This window comes from Barbus barbus, assembly GCF_936440315.1.
Source record: "Barbus barbus genome assembly, chromosome: 7".
Classification (NCBI taxonomy): Eukaryota; Metazoa; Chordata; class Actinopteri; order Cypriniformes; family Cyprinidae; genus Barbus; species Barbus barbus.
The window spans coordinates 18,517,540-18,538,175 of record NC_136735.1 but is presented as its reverse complement, the minus strand read 5'-3'; the positions used below and the strand labels follow the sequence as shown (position 1 = coordinate 18,538,175).

The window sequence follows — 20,636 nt, the reverse complement described above, 5'->3', positions numbered from 1 at the left end:
TGGTTGGTTACTTTTACAACTATTGCCAGATTTAAGAGTAGAAATGTGATGCATATACTACATGCATTATATTTTATATAAGAAAATTATATAGTTAAAATGTATGTACAATTTGCTGTTCTCTCTCTCTCTCCCTCTATAATAATAATAATTGAATAATATTTAGTTATCATTGTGCCACAAGTGCTGTCGATTGCAGAACCCAGAATATTATTGAGCTAAACAGCGTGAGACTGCTGGTGTTTGTATAAAATAAATCTGTGGGATCTGTCGCATGCTTAGCCTAATATAAAAGAGAAAAAAACCAAAACACACTTTCACTGAGGGAGTTCATTTTCCATCAACGCACATGATCCCAAATATAAAGAGCTCATTTCAGAGCATTTTCTGTCAGTCTCTGATGTGTGAGCTTTAAAAGTTAAAATTTAAATATTATGCTAATACGCAGCGGGATTATCGGTTGCAAACGGTGTTTTGACAAGCTTGTCATAGTATGATCTCTTGCCTGTCATGAAAACAAGACCACAGAAATCCTAATACAGAAGGTGGCAGATTGGCTTCCTTGTATATTTAAATGAACGAGAGGTGGCGCTGTTTCACTGAAAACATATCATTCTAATCTCTAAGAATGTTGCGGAGGACAAATAGACAAAACACAAGCGAAAATCTCCCAACAAGTTACTTAGCACACTCTGGGGCCAAAGACCGTTTCGTCGGAGACATCAGGGTTCCTGAAAGTTACTGCTGCACGTGCGCTACACGACATTTCCCGGTTCTTCGTGGACATTTTATTTTAGCGCTTCATTTAAATCAAGCTGAAAATGAAAAGCGCTGTGTTGTGGAGACATCCAGAAGATTAAAGGTCAAAGCTGCTGATTATAAAAAGATATTTCCGCTGTATCAGTTGACCAATCGATCTAACATGCGTGAAGCACGTGATCTTCTGCACTCAACTTCCTTATATCTTGAGCGTAATGTTTGTTTACACTAAACTAAAGCACGTTACGCATTAACTAGCATCTGCAGCGATGTGAATGTTTCTGGCAGCAGTCAGATGATTTATCTCTCGTCCTGGATGCAGCAGGTAGGCCACGGAAGACCGACCGTTTTAGGAGAAAATGTATTTAGTCTGTACTCAATGCGTATTGAATAGGCTAGTTTAGCATTTCAATAGTCTGTTTAGAAATGCAAAAAATGGATTATATATATTTAATATTGGATTATATATATAGTATACTATATATATAGGTTCCACGCTCGGCCATTGCACTCAGTAATGTTGAGTTATATATTATTTGATAGACTCTCATAATGTTATATTGACTACCATTCAGCTCACATTAAGTTTTCAAAGCTTCCAGCAGTATTGTGATTATCTACTGAAACTATAAGTGTATAACCCCCCCCCCCCCGTATAATACAGGCTAAATAATAAAACTTAAAAAAAAAAAAACGAAAATTGGATATGCTGCCTTGTTGGCAAATAACGTTAACTGAAACAAAACAAGTATGAGCTGAAGTTCTAAAATACAATAATAAATAAAATAAAAATAAAACATATGAAGTAAACTTAAAAATATATATAAAAAAATCTAATATATATTCTTACACACACATGTATATATTTATAAGTTAAACATTTTGAAGTACACAGTGTTTTGAAGTCATTTGTCATTTTGAAGAACACTTCTCTTTCAGGGTATACAATGAAATCCCTTCCATGGATCCGTTGCACCCTTGGCCTGCTGCTTCTCTGTACTGCTGATGCAGACAGTGGTAGAAAACCTAATTTTGTCTTTATGATGGTGGACGATTTAGGAATTGGAGACCTTGGATGCTACGGAAACACAACACTGAGGTTTGTTCATATAACTGAGTTTAATGCTTTTATTTAGAGTTCTTCCAGGAAATCCATCCTAACTGTACACTTATGACTTGTGGATCATTTTAGTTGTTACATATATGTACTCTGCATGTAAAATAATGTACTGTTAGGCCAGCAATGTCAGATGATGCTGTGTAAGAAGAACGACTCAAGATCAGTAAATTTGACTTGCACAGGATTTTCTTTTTGATGGGTTCATATACAATGTGTCAAAGATGAATACATTTGTTTGAAAGTTCATTTCTGCCACTGGATTAAAAAAAAAAAGATAATTGCATATTTTTATCTCTCAGTTCTTACGACACTTTTTTTCCCTCGCAATTCTGAGGGAAAAAAAGTCTGAATTGTGACGTATAATAAACTTGCAGAATAGTTAGATTAAAAATCAAAATTACATTTCGTGATAAAAAAAAAAAAGAATCGTGAGATGTAATCTCAGAATTCAGAGAAATAAATCAGTATTTTTTATACCATAAAGTAAGCAGGCTTCCATAAATTTGGAACCCAGGTGAATAGACATCTCTCTCACAGACATAACGAGACTTGTTGTTGTCCTGGCCCGCAGGACGCCTAACATTGATAGACTGGCCCTGGAAGGAGTGAAACTGACCCAACACATAGCTGCGGCACCACTCTGCACTCCCAGCAGGGCGGCCTTCCTCACAGGCAGATACCCGATTCGGTCAGGTCAGTGCTGGAGTTACTGCACATGGAGCTCTGCTGTAATAAGCAATATGTGCTGTTTTTACAGCATTGCTGAGACTTAGTGTTAAAGGGTTAAAACACTATTCTTTGCATGAGAGATTGCTGATAATTAGCAGTATTATTTTTATTACAATGTAATTACAATATTAGTAGTAGTAGGCGTAGTAGTAGTAATAGGGGCACATAGAGGTTTGAATTAATATTTATACACTTCAGTGGAGTCATTGTTTATTTTTGTAAGTCACATTTATGCAGCACTTTCATAACATTGGTCAGTTTGTCTTTTTAACATTGGTTTAGGTTTCTCAGTTCATGTGCACATTGCCTTTTTTATTTTGGATGCCATAGGTATGGCATCACATGGGCGTATGGGAGTTTTTCTCTTTTCTGCATCGTCAGGAGGCCTTCCACAAGAAGAAATCACCTTTGCCAAGGCTGTCAAAGGGCAAGGCTATTCTACTGCTGTACTCGGTATGTTACTTACATAACTCTGGTTAAACGGTAATAGGGTCCTGAAAAGTATGTCACTGTGGGAAATGCCTCAGGCGTGACCAGTGACAATACATGTGGTGGTTGAACGACAGGTCACGGGAATGACAAGGGTCGTCTGTCATTGCACAATTCGTAACATCTCTTCTTTGTTCTGATTGCAAGGAGGGAAGTGTGTCGAGCTCACTATTAACAGAGAATGCGAGTTAGCATTTAACCTTGATATCCCATTAGGAATGTACACAACTCCATATTGCATGTTTATGACTAATTGGGCAATGCTTCATAGCTTGTATGAATAAAATCAAGCATTTATTTTTAAATTTTGGATTTACTCAGAGCAGTGTAGTATTTACATAACCTATAAAATCTCTTGATTGATTGCAGTGATGTCCAAGCTGACTTTGCACTTATATCTTTGGAGAGATATGCACTTAAACAGCATCTAGAATGTAGATTGATTGCTTTAGCTCTCCTGGGGTTGCAATCTCACCCTATTATAATTTTGTATCACTGATTCTTGGGACATGGGACAAAAGATGTAAATAAATTTTACTTGGCACTGGATTTGAGAATAGCAACATTTCCCCTTGGAAGATAATCCAAGATTAGTAATTGCATACTCTTATCACACACACATATACACCATTTTATTGTATTATTTTGTTAATCAAAATTATTACCACTGTTCTCAGACCATAATTTATACTTCCTGTAGACAAAGATTGTCAAGACCAATATAAATATAGAGATGCATACTGTAAATATTTATGAAACGTACTTTTAAAAACTTTGGGGACTATAAGCTTGTTTAATATAATCTCTTATCTTATTCACTAAGGCTTCATTTACTTGCTCAAAACTTCAGTAAAATTTTAAAATATTATTGCAATTTTAAATAACAGTTTTCTGTTTGAATATATTTTATAATGTACTTTATTCCTGTGATGCAAAACTGAATTTTCAGCACCCACTACTCCAGTATTCAGCATCACACAAGAAATCAGAAATAATTCTAATATGCATTTCTTATTATTATCAATGTTGAAAACAGTTGTGTTGCTTTATATTTTTGTGGAAACTGTGATTCTGCAATGAATAGAATGTTCAAAAGAACAGTATTTATTTTATTTATAAAATTCTTAACTGTCACTTTTGATTAGTTCTTTTTACAAATTAATTTGCTCATTTATATGCTAGTTTTGTCAATATTTATAATAAACATTTTGTTTATGTTGACATATTTGAAAAAGGAAGGAAGGAAAGCACATTTTGTGAGACAAGGGAATAAGCAGGAGGTTTCACCAAAACCTCTGAACATGTTTAACTGAATAATCCAAAATAATTCCATGATTGAGTGACTAATTGATTGATTTATTTGTTTGTTTATATTCACTTCTGTAGTTTATGATGTCCTGTGTCCTAATAAATGATTGATATTGCATGATATACCACTGGATGAAAAGCTAGCATCTGTACAGATGAGAAAATAATGAAATGACTGGCTCACCTCAGGTAAAAATGTGAATTTGGCTTGAGGGACTCCTTTAAAAAAAATTAAGTTCAAAATGCATGATGCAACTGGGGTAGAGTGACAGAGTATGCAGCTTGCTGACTCACTTTGCAGGAAACAGTATAATGCTTTTCATCTTTTGTAGGAAATCACTGTTTGGTTCAAAAGGGGCCTGAAAGAGTGTGTTCAAAATCACAGTTAGATCCGAGAATGGGTTTAGTGGTTTTTAGACAATTTGCATCCTTCATAAAATGACATATCCGTGTCTCTCGCACATTTAATTCACTAGTTGACTAGAGTTGCAGATAATGAATGGGAACATGCACTCCTCCACTCAGCTGCCAAACTGTGCAGCTGTGATGAGTGAGTGTCCTCCTGCTGATTTATGCATGCCACCACTGTGGTGTTGTCTGATCTGACCAAAATGCAGTGTTTTCAGAGAAAGTGTGCAGAATCTTAAAACCGAGAAACAACAAGAATAATTCAAGATAGAAGAATTTATGTGTCCCTTGAAATTATGGTGGCTGTAAGCCCTTTGCTCCTCTGCCCTCAAACTCAGCACCTCAGTGAATTAGTGTTCATGTTTATCAAGTTTTCTCAGTGAAACAGGACCTAACTAGGTTACAGTTATTAGAAATGAGGCAAGCTGAAGAATCAACTGCCAGTTGATGTGAGGGTGGGCAATGCTGTGTCGCTGTCCAAACCGAGGTTTTGCAAAAACCCCAGGAGAATAACAGCCCATGTTGAATCCATTAGGTCCAACAGACGAAGGCACATCCTGAAGGAATCTTGTCCCATCCTCGTTCTGAGAGGGAGTGCAGAGAAGCAGATTTTCTAAATAAGCAGACACTCTAAAACCGACATTTCTCAAAGCCTCCTGTAACACCCGAGGGGAAAGTGAGAGGCGAAAGCTATTGTTTGATATTTGTGAGTCCTGTGTCTCAGGCAAACCTAGAAAATTTGTTGTTTGCAGGTAAATGTCTATGTGAAAAAAATGTGAACCAATTGGTGAGACAAATAAAGCAAGACAATAATTTACAGATTTGGTGAAATATATAGAGTTCCTTGCATCAATCTAGTGCACTTTAAGAGCAAAATTAATAGGTAATTTTCAGTTATCAGTTACCAATTTGACAGTAAATAAATACAATTTGCATTGAGTTTAAAGTGGTCTGTTTTGTGGGCTGTTGTGATAATAATAATTAGTTACATATAGCGCTTTTCTAGACACTCAAAGCGCTTTACATAGTAAGGGGGGTATCTCCTCATCCACCACCAGTGTGCAGCATCCACCTGGATGATGCAACGGCAGCCATATTGCGCCAGAACGCCCACCACACACCAGCTTATTGGTGGAGAGGAGACAGTGATGAAGCCAATCAGTAGATATGGGGATTGTTAGGAGGCCATGATGGTCAGAGGTCAATGGGCAAATTTGGCCAGGATGCCGGGCCACACCCCTACTCTTTTTTTTTTTTTCTTCGAAGGACATTCTAGGATTTTTTATGACCACAGAGAGTCAGGACCTCGGTTTAACGTCTCATCTGAAGGACGGTGCTTTTTACAGTATAGTGTCCCCGTCACTAACTGGGAGCACTCCCTGCTGGCCTCACTAACCCCTCTTCCAAAAGCAACCTAGTTTTTCCAGGAGGTCTCCCATCCAGGTACTGACCAGGCTCAACCCTGCTTAGCTTCAGTGGCCAACCAGTCTCGGGCTACAGGGTGATATGGCTGCTAATATAAACTGATAATGTCTCAGTTTATATTATTTTTGACTCTTTCTGTATTTCTAAGAAGTCAAATGATTTGAGTACTATTATTATTATTATTATTATTATTGTATAAGATAAATATATTACGTTGTAATACAACTGTACTGTAAAATGAAAAAGTATGTTAACACTTTTCAATAAGGTTTCATTTGTTAACATGAGTTAACTACATTAGTTAACATAAACTAACAATGAAAAATATTTCTAAAGCATTTATTAATCTTAGTTAATGTTAATTTCAGCATTTACTAATGCAGTATTACAATCAAATGTTGTGTATGTTAATATCATTTAATGGACCTGAACTAACATGAATTAACAACAAAGAGTTGTATTTTTATTAAGTAATGTTAATAAAGATTAATAAATACAGTAACAAATGTATTGCCCATTGTTAATGTTACTTAATGTAATTCATGTTAACAAATAAACCTTGTTGTACAGTGTACTTATAGTAATAAAAATATATGTTTTTGTCGTAGTATAAAATACTATATAGTAAAAATAAAATTAATACACATATGTATTAATTTATTCACTTGCAAGAGGTAAACCCTCAAGCCTTTAGCAGAAAACTGCAGAGAGACCTTTACAGTTCCTGTGACAATAGGTTTATAAATTCAGTGAAATGCTGTACACGTCTGTTCACAAAAATGTTAGAAATTTTATGACTTGGAGGAGAAAGTGAACCTGGTGCATGTTGCAACTCATAGCACATGCAGAGATGAAGTTCGCAATGGAAATGCTGAAGACACCGGATCATGAACTGCATCAGTGTAAATTAACATAGTGCCATGCTTTGTTCTAAAATGCAGAGTAACAGACTTTATTTATATTGCAGCTTTTGATTGTGATTTGATAAGCACACTGAGGTTCAGACTGCACTGAACATTTTCCATGCCGATATTGAACAAATATTACAAAGAGAAACATTCAGCTCCAATTCCTTCTTTTTTTCTTAATATAATGTTGTACCAGTCATCACATCAATTGCTAATTTTCATAAAATATTTTTTTTTTTTAGGTAAATGGCATTTGGGTCTCAACTGTGAAGACAGTGCCGACCACTGCCACCATCCTACCTCTCATGGCTTTGACTACTTCTACGGCACCATTATGACGCACCTTCGGGACTGCCAGCCTGGACATGGCTCTGTCCTATATTTTGTCCGTGGTTACATCCCATACAATGCCCTTAGTATTGGTCTAGTCTCCGTGGTGTTACTCCATATTAAAGGGATGATAACTGTAACCAGGAGGGTAGTTTTTGGTTTTCTGGTCCTGGTAGGGGTAGTGGTGAGTCTCTTTAGTGTGTTGGTGTACACATTCCCCAATCTAAATTGCTTTGTCATGAGAGGGTCAGAGATTGTGGAGCAACCATATACATCAGAGAACCTCACACAAAGGATGACCAGTGAAGCCATAGAGTTTCTGGAAAGGTATGTGTCCATATTTTATCGTAATATTAAAGTGCAAAAAGCTTTTTTTAGGGACTTGCTTTGAGCTTAACACACGCAGCGACTGAATTAATATTAAGGGAAATTGTCAATCCATTTTGAAAGGTCTGTATTGAAAATGAAGGTCTTGCTTAAGCCTCTGCATTATTAATTTGATTAACCTGTTAGCCAGCACCCCCCATTTTGGGCCTTACAGCTGAAAATGACCTACCTATATTAAAATAGTAACAGTTCCTGTTATTCCCTCAATAGGTAGAGTTCACCCAAAAATGAAATGATGCTCTCCTTTTCATTCCAAACCTGTATTACTCTCTTTTTTTCAGTGTATAAGGAGACATTTTGAACAAAGTACAGATCACTCAACTAAATTCTGGAATTCACTACAAAACTAAAATGGAAACAGATTTTAAAACACTCTAAATCATACACTGGGAAGTGGTTATAGGGAAAAATTGCACTAATCGACTGAGGATCACACATTAGCGGAATTTTACGCGGTTTCGAAAAACAAACTCGGGCAGAAATGTGCACCTGGGTACTAGATGCACTATTTGTTCTAAAATATCAAAATATCTGCTTAAAATATGTTTGATTCCTCTGACTGAATGGAATCATCGTCTGTAGCTAAAAACAAAAACAGTCTGTTCACATTATACACCATGCGATTTTCTGTGAAGTCTGTCTACTATGATTGACCAATATCTGCAGAGTGGTTGCTGACTTCAAGCTGTAAATCGCCGCAAACATATAGGCAAAAGTCATGTTGTGTATTCCAGCCTTAAGGCTTTCAAGCTTCAAAAAGGACACAAAGGCATAAAAGTGTAATTTTCAGAATAATGATCATTCTTTATTGCATGGCTTCAGAAGATTTGAAATCATATGGACCACTTTTATAATAATATTATGGTGCTTTTGTGTCCTTTTTTGAAGTTTTGAACCAAATTCATTGTGTGGAAAAGAATGACGAGTACAGTTCTTTTAAATTTGTCATTTTATGTTTCACGGAAGAAAGAAAGTCTTACGAGATTGAACACATAAGAGCGAGTAAATCATTTTATGTGAACACTGAGCCTCAGCTCTTACCTGTATCACAGAGAGTCCATTTATTGAAAAATTGCAGTTTTCAGCTAACGGACCAATAAAAGATTCATATAGTAATGACCAAGTCTCTCCGTGCAGTATTAAATGGATTGTAAGGCACTGTAAGACATTGCCTTAATGTAAAACAAAGCCTTGTGAAAAGATCAAATAAAAGCACATAAAAGCAAATCCCTTACAGCCAGGCTCTAATCCCTGATCTGATGGCATAACACAGCCCTGAAATGATCTGATTCGTGTTTGTCCAATGGTAATGTAAAGATTGAACATTGAAGTTTTTTTTTTTTTTACAGGAATTCAGAGAGGCCATTCTTGCTCTTCTTCTCATTCCTCCAAGTCCACACTGGACTATTTGCCTCTCCTCTCTTCAGGGGAAGAAGTCAGCATGGCCTCTATGGTGATGCTGTCATGGAGGTAGACTGGAGTGTAGGTACTGAATGACTTTTGTCACGTCAATAATCAAAATTTGCTGATAATTAAAAGGGAGTACAATAAATGGCGCTTTGGTTTTACAGGGAAAGTCTTATTAATAAGCTATTATCTCAAAATGGACTACTTGTTTCTGCTGTTTTTGCCTTTAATTAAGGTATACTTATCATATTTTCCAAATTTATCTTCTGAGGCAGCTGAGTCCAGAAAGAATTAATCATAAACCAATGAGTGTGTCTCTTAAAAGGGCACAATGAATGGTTTCTAAAAATATCTATGATAACAAATGAGTATAGTTACCATATAAATGCAAAAGTGACATTGTTTATATCACTGAATGCATACTGTCATCACTTTTTTAAAGCAAAGGCTACTTCTCTTAGTCATACTTGAGTGTTCGGGAGAATAAGCAGAAGGAATGAATAGATTTTTCTGTCTGTTGCAAACCGCAAGCTGGTAACCAGATGATTGGATTGTGTATTTTAAGTTTTGGAGGTAACAAGATATTTTAAAGAAATTCATGTTTAGGCACAACTGATTTGTCTTGCATTATTCAAGCATTAAAGCATAAGCTTTTAAATCTAATGTTTTTTTAGGATCATGACTAATAATCAAGTCAAGTGCGTTAAAACATTTGACTGGTAAATGTTGGTTTGTGACACAGGTGCCTTGCAGAAACTAATTAGTGTAACATGATAAACTAGATTTGCATTTCCTAAAGGAAACAAAATAATAGTTCACCAACTTCACCCAGATATGACAATTCTGTCATCATTTACTCATCCTCGTGTCATTCCAAACCTGAATGTCTTCTGTGGAACATAAAAAAATCTATATTTTATGAGAAATTTAATAAAATGGTTACCAAAATGTGATCTCTTCTGTTGTGCAGAAGAAAGTAAGTCATACAGGTTTGGAATGACATGAGGGTAAATTATGACAGAAATGCCTTTTTGGGGTGAACTGTCCCTTTAAATACTGAAACAAATGCCTATTTTAATTAAAGAAGAGAATAAGCCACTAGATCTGCAGACAGTCACAACTAAAGACAGTGTTATCAAGTGTAATCAGAACACTCTTTATTTCTCTATATTTCTGCTTGTTGGACCTTAAAATGCTTGTGGTGTTACTCAGTTGTAAGTTGTTTATGTAAAAGTGTGTGTTTCATGTAAACGAACTGCAGAAGTTTCTACCGTAGTGTTATGAATTTAAACAAATCCCAAATGAGCATTTTTGTAAAAATCAATACAGTACTGCACTAGAAGATGTAACTTTTCCAGTAGTTATAGCTAAATGTTGCACCAGGTTGGTTTTAGTATTTTAATATTGATCTAATTGTCAATCTGACTTCTCACAATGTTTTTGCTGTTCCTAGGTCAGATCATGCAGACTTTGGAGCGCTTAAACTTGAAGGAAAACACACTGGTGTACATGACTTCAGATCAAGGGCCTCACCTGGAAGAGATTTCCATCCATGGAGAGATGCATGGGGGTTATAGCGGCATATACAAAGGTATTCTGTCTGAGGATTTGTCCTTAGAAAAGTCCTGAAAGCTAGTATACCAACCCTCATGGACAAAGCATCACATTTCAGCATTATTTTCAGTTTTAAATATGAAGTATGACAATATGCAGTTTCACATCCTTTGCTGTCTCTCGAGCAGCTGGCAAGTCAACTAACTGGGAAGGTGGGATTCGGATACCGGGGATTCTTCGTTGGCCAGGTGTCTTACCTGCAGGGAAGGTCATTGATGAGCCCACTAGCAACATGGATATTTTCCCCACGGTGCTGAATTTAGCTGGTGCTTCCATACCCAGTGACAGGTGAGAACCTGTCGCCTAGCAACAAGATCTGCCAGTCAAAGATTTGGTTACTGAGACAACAGATGCAGATACAATAGAGGCAACTAATCTGGAGGTAGAGTGAAATATTGGGATAAACAAAAGTCAGTAGATTAGAATTTGTTTTCAGGCACTTTGTAAGATGAACATATCCCCGGTAGCTCATTAGTATAAAATAATGATGTTTTGTATTATGGCTACTCGTACTGCTAAATAGACTCAATAACTAGGCTAGTAATTGCAGTGCATTACCACTTGTTTCCATTACAGAGTCATTGATGGTCATGATCTCTTGCCTCTATTGCAAGGGCAAGTGGAGCGTTCTGAACATGAATTTATGTTTCATTACTGCAATGCCCAGCTGAATGCTGTCAGATGGCACCCACCTAACAGTGAGTCCTAACTTTAATACACTCTTGTGATGGGTTGTAACCGATTACTATTTGGTAACACTTTACAATAAACTTCCTAGTTAGTTAAAGGAATAGTTAACCCAGAAATTAAAATTGTGTCATCATTAACTCACCCTCATTTCATTCCAAACATGTATGAGTTTCTTTCTTATGCTGAACACAAAAGAAGATATTTCGATTGTTTCAATTTTGAAAGCTAGATTTCCTGTTTTTCCAGGTAACACAATCTGGAAGGCCTTTTTCTTTACCCCTTACTTCTACCCAGAGAACAGCTCAACCTGCTTCCACACTCATATCTGCCTCTGCATCAAGCCATACGTCACGTTCCATGAGCCTCCGCTGCTTTATGACCTGTCGAAAGACCCGACAGAAAGCACCCCCCTGAGTCCAGCCACTGAGCCCCAGTTCTACTCAGTTCTGGAGGTCATAAGGGCAGCAGTAAGCCGTCATGCAGAGAGTCTGAAGCCTGTCCCAGTACAGGTTTCACCTCTGCAAATAGCATGGAAGCCTTGGCTCCAGCCCTGCTGCTCCTCTCTCAGTCAGCTATGCACGTGTGAACGAGATCATCAGATAGAGAAGCTACGAAATGAGCTTCAAAAAGAATAGTCAGGTACTCAGAATCCTATGGCTTTAATGCACAAGAAGGGCATGTAATACTTATCGTTTATATAAAAAAATAATAATAATAAATAAATCATTACACCTTCATGTCATCCCAAACCCGTATGACTTAATTTCTCTGTAGAACACAAAAGAAGGTATTTAAGAAAACTGGTAACCAAACCGTTTTGACTTATTCATTGATTTCTGTTCTATATCTTCTTTTATGTCAAACAGAAAAAAGAAAGTCTTACAGATTTAGATCGAAATGAGGGTAAGTAAAGATGACAGTATAATTTTTGGGTGAACTGTCCCTACAACGTTAGCTTGGTAATTGGATAGGTAATTTAAAAGTCCGGTCACAATGCTGTTCAGAGAATTTTGTGGATGATATGCTGTAATTTCTACAGAATTGGCAATTTTGCGAGAGCAAGAAAATGGGTTCACTCAGATTCGGTGCGTTCGCCACAAAATTTGCTTGGTTTAAAAGTGACTTCTGTGTGAGCTGTGCTTCATACATCGCTAATCTGTTGACAATGGACAATGGTCAGTTTTTGCCTGCAAAAACGTTACCAAAATTTGGCTGATTTAACTGACTTGTAATGCAATTTCACTGTAAACAATATAAAGAACCGAAGAAAAGGAAAGGAAAAACAAAACATTTTCTAGTCAAACTTGTATCAAGATAACACATCTAAGGTCATTTGCAACAGTTAGTAAGCACAGCCAGGTTCTCTGTTCTGGGTTCTGTATTCCTCCTAATCTGGAGATGCATCATCCTGATTGAACATTGTAAGGTCAGGGATTTTGTGAAGCAGTAATTACTACCTTTATGCTCGTAAGCTTTGATCTAGCCTGCAGCCGGTAATGACTCAATACCTGCAATGCCTTTTACAGGCTTTGGTGCTCTTAAGGGTTTTTTGTGGTATTTTTGGTATCCAATCTGTTTTGCTTATTTTTGTGACTAATCAGGCTGCACTGAATGGTTTACAATTGTTGCCAGCCATAAGAGGCTCTCCACATCATGTTCATTACACTAATCTCATCACATTAAAAATGGTCTGTATCAGGAAATAAAAACATGTTTTGCCTATTTTTTTTTAAGAGCCAGATGTGATCTTTATTGGTATTATGATGTACTTAATGGCTTGATTTATTTATCACAGTTTCTGGAATATTTTATATATTTGCTAATCAGATATTGATAGTCATTTGCATGAGGTAAATTTCATATTTAAGAGTGTCAACTATGTGAGCTTTTCATCCTTAACCAATGTTTACCATTTGACAGTTTCACGCATAATTTCCTCAAGATTTCATGATTATCCACAGTCCTGAAAAAAAAAAAAAATAATCCAGCTTCTTAAAATTATTTAAAGTGGGTGTTACTTGACAAATGATCAAGCATCTCTTACTAGCAACTTTCCGAATCGAATTTGAAAACATTTTGACCACTTTTACAACATATACACAAAACCGCATCACTTTTATGTGAACAGATACTGACTTTTAAAGATAGCTAAAAGAGCAGATGGTGGTACCCAGAGGAGCCTTGAAAGCGATTGAACCATGGGGCTTCTCAAACTGAAAAAGATCTAGACCTATGTCAAAATAGACAAGTTCAATCATTCTGATTTTCCGGGCACTTTTGCAGAGGGGAGAGATCAGTCAGTTGCATTATGGGAGGTTGGCTTGCCTTAAATTATCAAAGGCACCAAAAGGGAACATGTGCTCTGCTTAAGGATAGGTTTCTAAAACCTATAGAAACTTTATTTATAATAACTCTTTAGAAGTTGGAAAACATAAATGTAAAGCTTGTTTTTTTTTTTGGTTTGGAAAAAAAATGTATTTGCATGGTTTTCTTTATCAGGACAAAATAAATAATCATCTGGACCTTTGCAGGTCTTAAAATTGGGAAAATAATACCTCAGATGAAAAAATGTATCATAGGTCATTATTTATTTAGCAAAATTAATGCCAATATTGAAAAACCATGGGTGACAAACTAAGTGAAGTGACATTCAGCCAAGTATGGTGACCCATACTCGGAATTTGTGCTCTGCATTTAACCCATCCAACGTGCACACACACAGCAGTGAACACACACACAGCAGTGAACACACACACACCGTGAACACACACCCGGAGCAGTGGGCAGCCATTTTATGCTGCAGCGCCCGGGGAGCAGTTGGGGGTTCGGTGCCTTGCTCAAGGGCACCTCAGTCGTGGTATTGAGGGTGGAGAGAGCGCTGGACATTCACTCCCCCCACCTACAATTCCTGCCGGCCGGGGACTCGAACCCGCAACCTTTGGATTGTCTGACTCTCTAACCATTAGGCCACGACTTCCCCAGGACACCCTATTGGTGCTTTTCCACTGCATGGTACGGCACGGCACAGCACGGTACGGTTCAGTACAGCTCACTTTTGTGGGGTTTTCCACTGGGTACAGTACCTGGTACTTTTTTTTAGTACCACCTCGGTCGAGGTTCCGAGTGAGCCATACTGTTACCAAAATGTGACGTGTAAACTCATCAACTGATCAGTTTACAACTCATGTAAACTGATCACCGATTGGCCAGAGAAAATCGTCACTGCCTGCGTCATCTCAAATAGGGCTCGCTGCAGCCCACAAGATCCAGGGGCGTGGTTGGATCCACATCTTGGGGGTGGAGATTGGTAGGTTTAGGGGTGGAGATGGGTGGGTTTAGGGATCAGGGGGTGGAAATGGGTATGTTTAGGTATATGTAAGGAGGGAGGAGTTGGATCTGGATCCAACCACGCCCCCTGGATCTTGTGTTCTGCAGCGAGACGCTCCTCATTGAACTTGCGGCACGAGACACAACAGACCCGCTAGATTTAAATCAGCACAGCCAGAGAAGGATTGAACGCAACTGTTTTGAATGAGCGCACCTTTCTTTTAACAACCAAAAAATGTTTCGTTGTCTGTTGAAGAAGTAGACTGTCCTCTCGTTGATAGCCGAGGAGTGGATCCAGCGAAAGCGTGATGGAGCGACACGGAATTAAAGCGTTTTTCAGGAGTCACGGCAGTAGAGGCGGCGTAACTATAACGACAAGTGAATAATCCCGCCCACTCTAAAGCGGGACTAAACTGCAGTGGAAACGCAAACCGAGCCGAACTGAGCCATGCCGTGCTGTGCCATTCTGAACCGTACAGCGCCGAGTCGTTCAACGCAGTGGAAAAGCGCCACATGATTCAACTGCCTGTAGATCCACTTTTAGCAGCAATAACCTGAATAATCATATTCTGTATGACTTCATCAGTCTCCCACGTCATTCTGGTGGAATTTTGACCCACTCTTCTTTACAGCGTTGCTCCAGTTTATTGAGGTTTGTGGCCATTTGTTTATGCACTGCTCTCATCACAACATTTCAGTCAGGATGATCTCTGGACTTGGACTGGGCTATCACAACACAACAATCTTATCTCACTAACACAACACCTTATTTATTTACTTTTCAGTTGTTCTGTTGTAGATTTGTTGTGTGCTTGGGATCTTTGTCCTGTTCCATGACCCAATTTTGGACGGATGGCCTCACATTTGACTCTAGAATACTTCTGTGAGGTGCCCAGGTCCTGTGGCTACAAAACAAGCCAAAAAACATCACCCCTCCACCAGCATGCCTGACGTTTGGTATGGTGCTTTTACTAAACACGGCACTGTGCAGTAAAGCCAAACATCACTTCGGTCTCGTCTGTTCAAAGGACATTGTTTTAGAAGTCTTATGGTTTGTTCAGATAATAATATTAATAATTAATAATAATGTGATACATTTATATAGTGCTTTTCTGGGTACTCAAAGCGCTTTACATAGAGTTGAGGTCTCCTCAACCACCACCAATGTGAAGCATCCACCTGGATGATGCGACGCCAGCCATATTGCGCCAGAACGCCCACCACACACCAGCTTACTGGTGGAGAAGAGACAGAGTGATGAAGCCAATCAGTGTATGGGGATGATTAGGAGGCCATGATGGTCAGAGGCCAATGGGCATTTTTTTTTTTTTAAATTGGGATTTTTAATGGCCACAGAGCTCGGTTTAACGTCTCATCTGAAGGACGATGCTTTTTACAGTATAGTGTCCCCAGATGCAACTTTGCAAACCTAAGCTATCCTTCCATGTTCTTTTTAGATAGAAGAGGCTTTCTTCTGGCAACCCTTTCAGAAATGCCATACTTTTGGGACGTCCACTCCTGGGAAGATTGGTGTCTGTCTTGAATGTAAAGTACTATAAACTTACTGAAAGCGTTTTTTTGTTGTTGTTAAATATACTTTTAAGATTTGAATTTCATTACTAGTGCACTTTGGAGTAACTAGTTACATGTAACAATTGCATAATTTAATTACAAAATAAATGTAACTTAATCTGTTACAGTTATTGAAAAAAAGTGTAATTAAATTACAATTACAAAGGGAGTTACATCTGAATATTTTAACATAGATTTAATTGATTTATTTACCAAACTGCATTGACTGCTCTAAAACATGAGCAACCAATGTTTCAGTAGTTTAGGGCACATGCTTATTTGACAACTGTTTTATTTCTTATTTGGGTTTATTTTTTACGATTTTATTTCCCTCCAAAGGCATTGGTATGCCAGTGTTTTTATTTTATTTAACCCCTTAACTGTCACTCACAGTTTTGAACATAGAGATTATAGAGCACTATTCAAACTTAAATGTTTATAATTCATGAACGAAAACATTTTGTAACATGATTTTTATGTACCATTTCCATGGTAATGCAATGTCTGATTTTAAAATGGGTTTCAAAGAATGAATTTTGAGATTTTAAGTTTTCAACTATATCATTTCTTATGATTTCTAAAGCGTGATAGGGAAAAAGGCAACTAGGAAAAATGTCAGAACTCCTGTTATGATGTAGATTTTTCAGGTGCACTCTTGTCATAAATTAATCTATTAGTTTCCTACATAATTTTTTAACAAAAAAGGTGGAAAAATATCTATTTAGGAGTCTTAGACCTTTCCAATGATATATCGTTTGTATAGTTTGATTAGATTAGGATTTAATTGTAAAATAGTGAAATAAATTTAGGTGTCCCGCTGAGGGGACGGGTGACAGTTAAAAAAAAAAAAATTATATTAAACTATATGCAGAGTAGACAGCAAAAATGGCACACAAACATCAACAACCCAACCTTCCTTCCTGGTATTGTAGTACTTTTACTTACTGTACTATAACGTTTTCTCACCAGTGAATGACACATGATGTATTTAGTAACGTTGTCTCTGGTCGTCTGATATATTCGTGTTCATGCCTTCAGGGGGCATGGCACTGGACGGCAATTTGCAGTGAGGGTGAGTTACGTTCACTTTCAGAACTATCAAGCTAAAGTTAGCACTTTCCAAGATCTCCTACTGCACCTTTAACCTCAGAATGATCTCAAAGTAAAATAGGTGCTAAAGTCTGATTTTGTGCTGCTGTGCTTTAAAATTAAAGTATTATAATCTTAATTAAAGTGATGAAAGATTTTAAAAGTCAGTATCAGTGCTACTGTAAGGTACTGCCTGGTTTAAATGTTTGAAAATGATTAACAGTTGAAAACATTCATTAGAAATTTAGAAAAGTACTCAAAAAGTAATCAGTTACATTAATAAAGTAGCCCACTTGAAATAATTACACTAATTATTACATTTTTAAATAGCGTAACTTGTAATCTGTAACCCATTACATTTCCAAATAAACCTTCTCAACACTGCTTTTAATACACTTGTTTTTCACAAGGGTAAAGAAGCACCTCTAGTTTTTGACCTTTGAATCCTCATTGACGTGTTTCAGCTATACACTGCCAATGTGTATTACTCAGACTCAGATTCACTGTTTATGTGAGCGGTGAAGCAGATATAGTCAGCTTTGTCCTCTGCTTTGACGTTAACTGCTGTTAATTTGAGTCAGGCTTTGGCGAGGCTCCTTTGTTTTTATGTGTTTTTCCTGTAACCACTTTCAGTCTCTGGCAGTTTAGCCCAAAATGATCATTAACGCCATGCTGTCTGATAAGGCCAATGCCCACGTGGACCATAAAGAGTCGCCTTATTCATCGTGTCTGGCACCATACAACCTTTACTGCTCATTCTAGGTATGTTGTTGTCACACGGGACCAATGATATTAACATATTAGAGGAATATGAATGAGGAGAAACAGGCAAAACTATGCTTATAGCAAGGTGACATATAAAACAGACTTGGTTTGACATTCTGTGTAGCACATAAAAAAATTATGAATTTGAAATCGAGTCCATAAATTAAGTAAATATGTATTATTGCAGAGATTATAATAGGGTGTCTGGAATGGACTCCAAGCTCGTTTTAACAATAGAATCTTATGGCAGTTGGCAGTTAAGTTGTCCAGCTGTCTGATTTACTCTGATAATTTCCTCTGGCAGATGTGATAGCATATTTGAGCACAAACTTTGATCTCATTTCCCATTTAAGAACATATTCTCTTTTGCATCCATAAAGCACTGTCTGTTTCCGCACTGAAACCATCTCCTTCCATAAATGAATTGAGATTGGAGTTTTTCATATTTCCTCTTTTTATAACTGTTGAATGAAAGCTGTATTTCAAAATGGCTTATTTTGACAGTCACAGTTATTTTGTTTTTCTTCGTAATTAACAATTAAGGGTTGTTCTGCTAGTTTGTTTGATTGCAGATTTGTTTTACCTGCGGCTGCATGTTGTGCCAGTGCAATTAACCTATGTTTAAAATACCGAAATTATTCTTGTTGTTTGTTTTCCAGTGCAGTCATGTCATGTCTGATTTATCCAATAAACAAAATATAGTTGTTGAATTTGCACAATAGATCAAGACAGAGAAGTATTTAAAGGCACCATGAAACTGGCTGTATTTGCAATTGTTTACAATATTTTATTATTTATTATAAATTATTTCAATACATCTATGTCTTTGTTATCTTATATATATAGAACTCTTATTTTCCTTTGCCCTCACTCCCCGGTTTGTTCTTTCATGGGGTCGCAAGCATCTGTGCAGGGGATTGGCAAAATTCCCTTCCCTCCAGTAACCTGTCACTAACATCAAATTGCAGCAGTTAACAACAACAATCTAACCATCCAATTCCCAATTAACAAATCAAACCCCACCCCATTGCACTAGAACTGGGGTTCTGAGCTCTGTCCCTTGAGGACCACTTTCCTGCAGAGTTTAGTTCCAACCCTAATCAAACACACCTGAACAATCACAAGGGCTGCGTTCCACTCGTTGCCATTTTGAAGTGCGTTCCACAATGTAAAAAATGATCGTGATTTTAACGGTAAAAAACTGTGAAAATGCTACGGTAAAAACCTGTTACATGGTTAACGGAAAGTTCCTGTAAAATGTACAGGGAAAAACCGTAAACTGACGTTCCCAGAATTCTCTGCGTACCATTTCAAATTCTGTTTGAATTTGACGTTTTTTCTTTGAAATAACTATGTTTCTTCTTAGTTTTGTCTTATCAGTTATGTTTATTAGGGTTGTATGTTACATCTAATGTTGTTAAATTAATGTTTATAGCATATTTCAGTTGAATGAGTCTCACCATGATGGTGTTTAGTGCTTGTGTGAATGACACTGTGCACCTTCTGTATATGCTATTGTTCAAAAGTTGCTTGTGATGGGCTTTGGTTCATCATGTGACTTTCTCATCATCACCTGCATTTGGTGGTCATCAGTGTATTTCAAAGGAACAAAACAGATTTCAGTACTTTAATAGGTTGGTATATTAAGATTATAACAGTTAAAGAAATTACGGTATTTAACTGTAAATTTAAGTTAAAACCTAAAACATTGCTACCGTATTTTTAACGGTAGAATTCTGGTAACCACAGCTGCCAGTTTTTTTACCGTAAATTTTACGGAATTTTTTTTACAGTGCACTTCATGAAGTGGAAGAGGGTAGTTATATGAACAGACCCTCAACCCCTCGATTTTGACAGAGGGACACACTTCAGGTCGCTCCATAGACCACGGTTATGACGTCTTTTATCACGGCGTTTAATTTATCACCACCCCTCACACCTCTATAATATATCTTAAGACATTCCAGTTCAGCCCCTTTCCAAGGGTCCCGCCGTAGTGGGCACTCATGCAACGTAATCAATGACGTACATCCAAGTAAATGAGACGAAGGGAAGTTTGCGTGTGAAGGGCATAAGAACATGGACTGGAACGCAGTCCCCACTACAGCGAAATCCTTGGAATGGGCTGAACTGGAATGTCCGAAGCCCTTGATCAGTTAAGAGTCCGCTATTGGAGTTGGTTTATTGTTTACATTTTCCCCTTATGAATTTGTTTGGTTCAGCATTCTATATGTATATACAGTGCCCTCCAAACGTATTGGAACAGTAAAAACAAAATTGCTCTGTTGGCTGTGGAGTCAAGACATTTA

The 20,636-nt window shown here is 37.3% G+C and overlaps 1 protein-coding gene across 1 annotated transcript; it reads left to right on the top strand.

The window, feature by feature from the left end:
• Positions 1–628: 628 nt before the first annotated feature.
• On the top strand, positions 629–13,302 carry LOC306872393 (steryl-sulfatase-like). The gene is made up of 10 exons (XM_079420921.1): positions 629–1,084; positions 1,699–1,858; positions 2,451–2,572; positions 2,939–3,061; positions 7,389–7,803; positions 9,213–9,349; positions 10,724–10,861; positions 11,013–11,172; positions 11,461–11,582; positions 11,821–13,302. The coding sequence occupies exons 2-10, from the start codon at positions 1,707–1,709 to the stop codon at positions 12,207–12,209; spliced, it is 1,758 nt and encodes a 585-aa protein (XP_079277047.1). The 5' UTR covers positions 629–1,084; positions 1,699–1,706; the 3' UTR covers positions 12,210–13,302.
• The last annotated feature ends 7,334 nt before the right edge of the window (positions 13,303–20,636 follow it).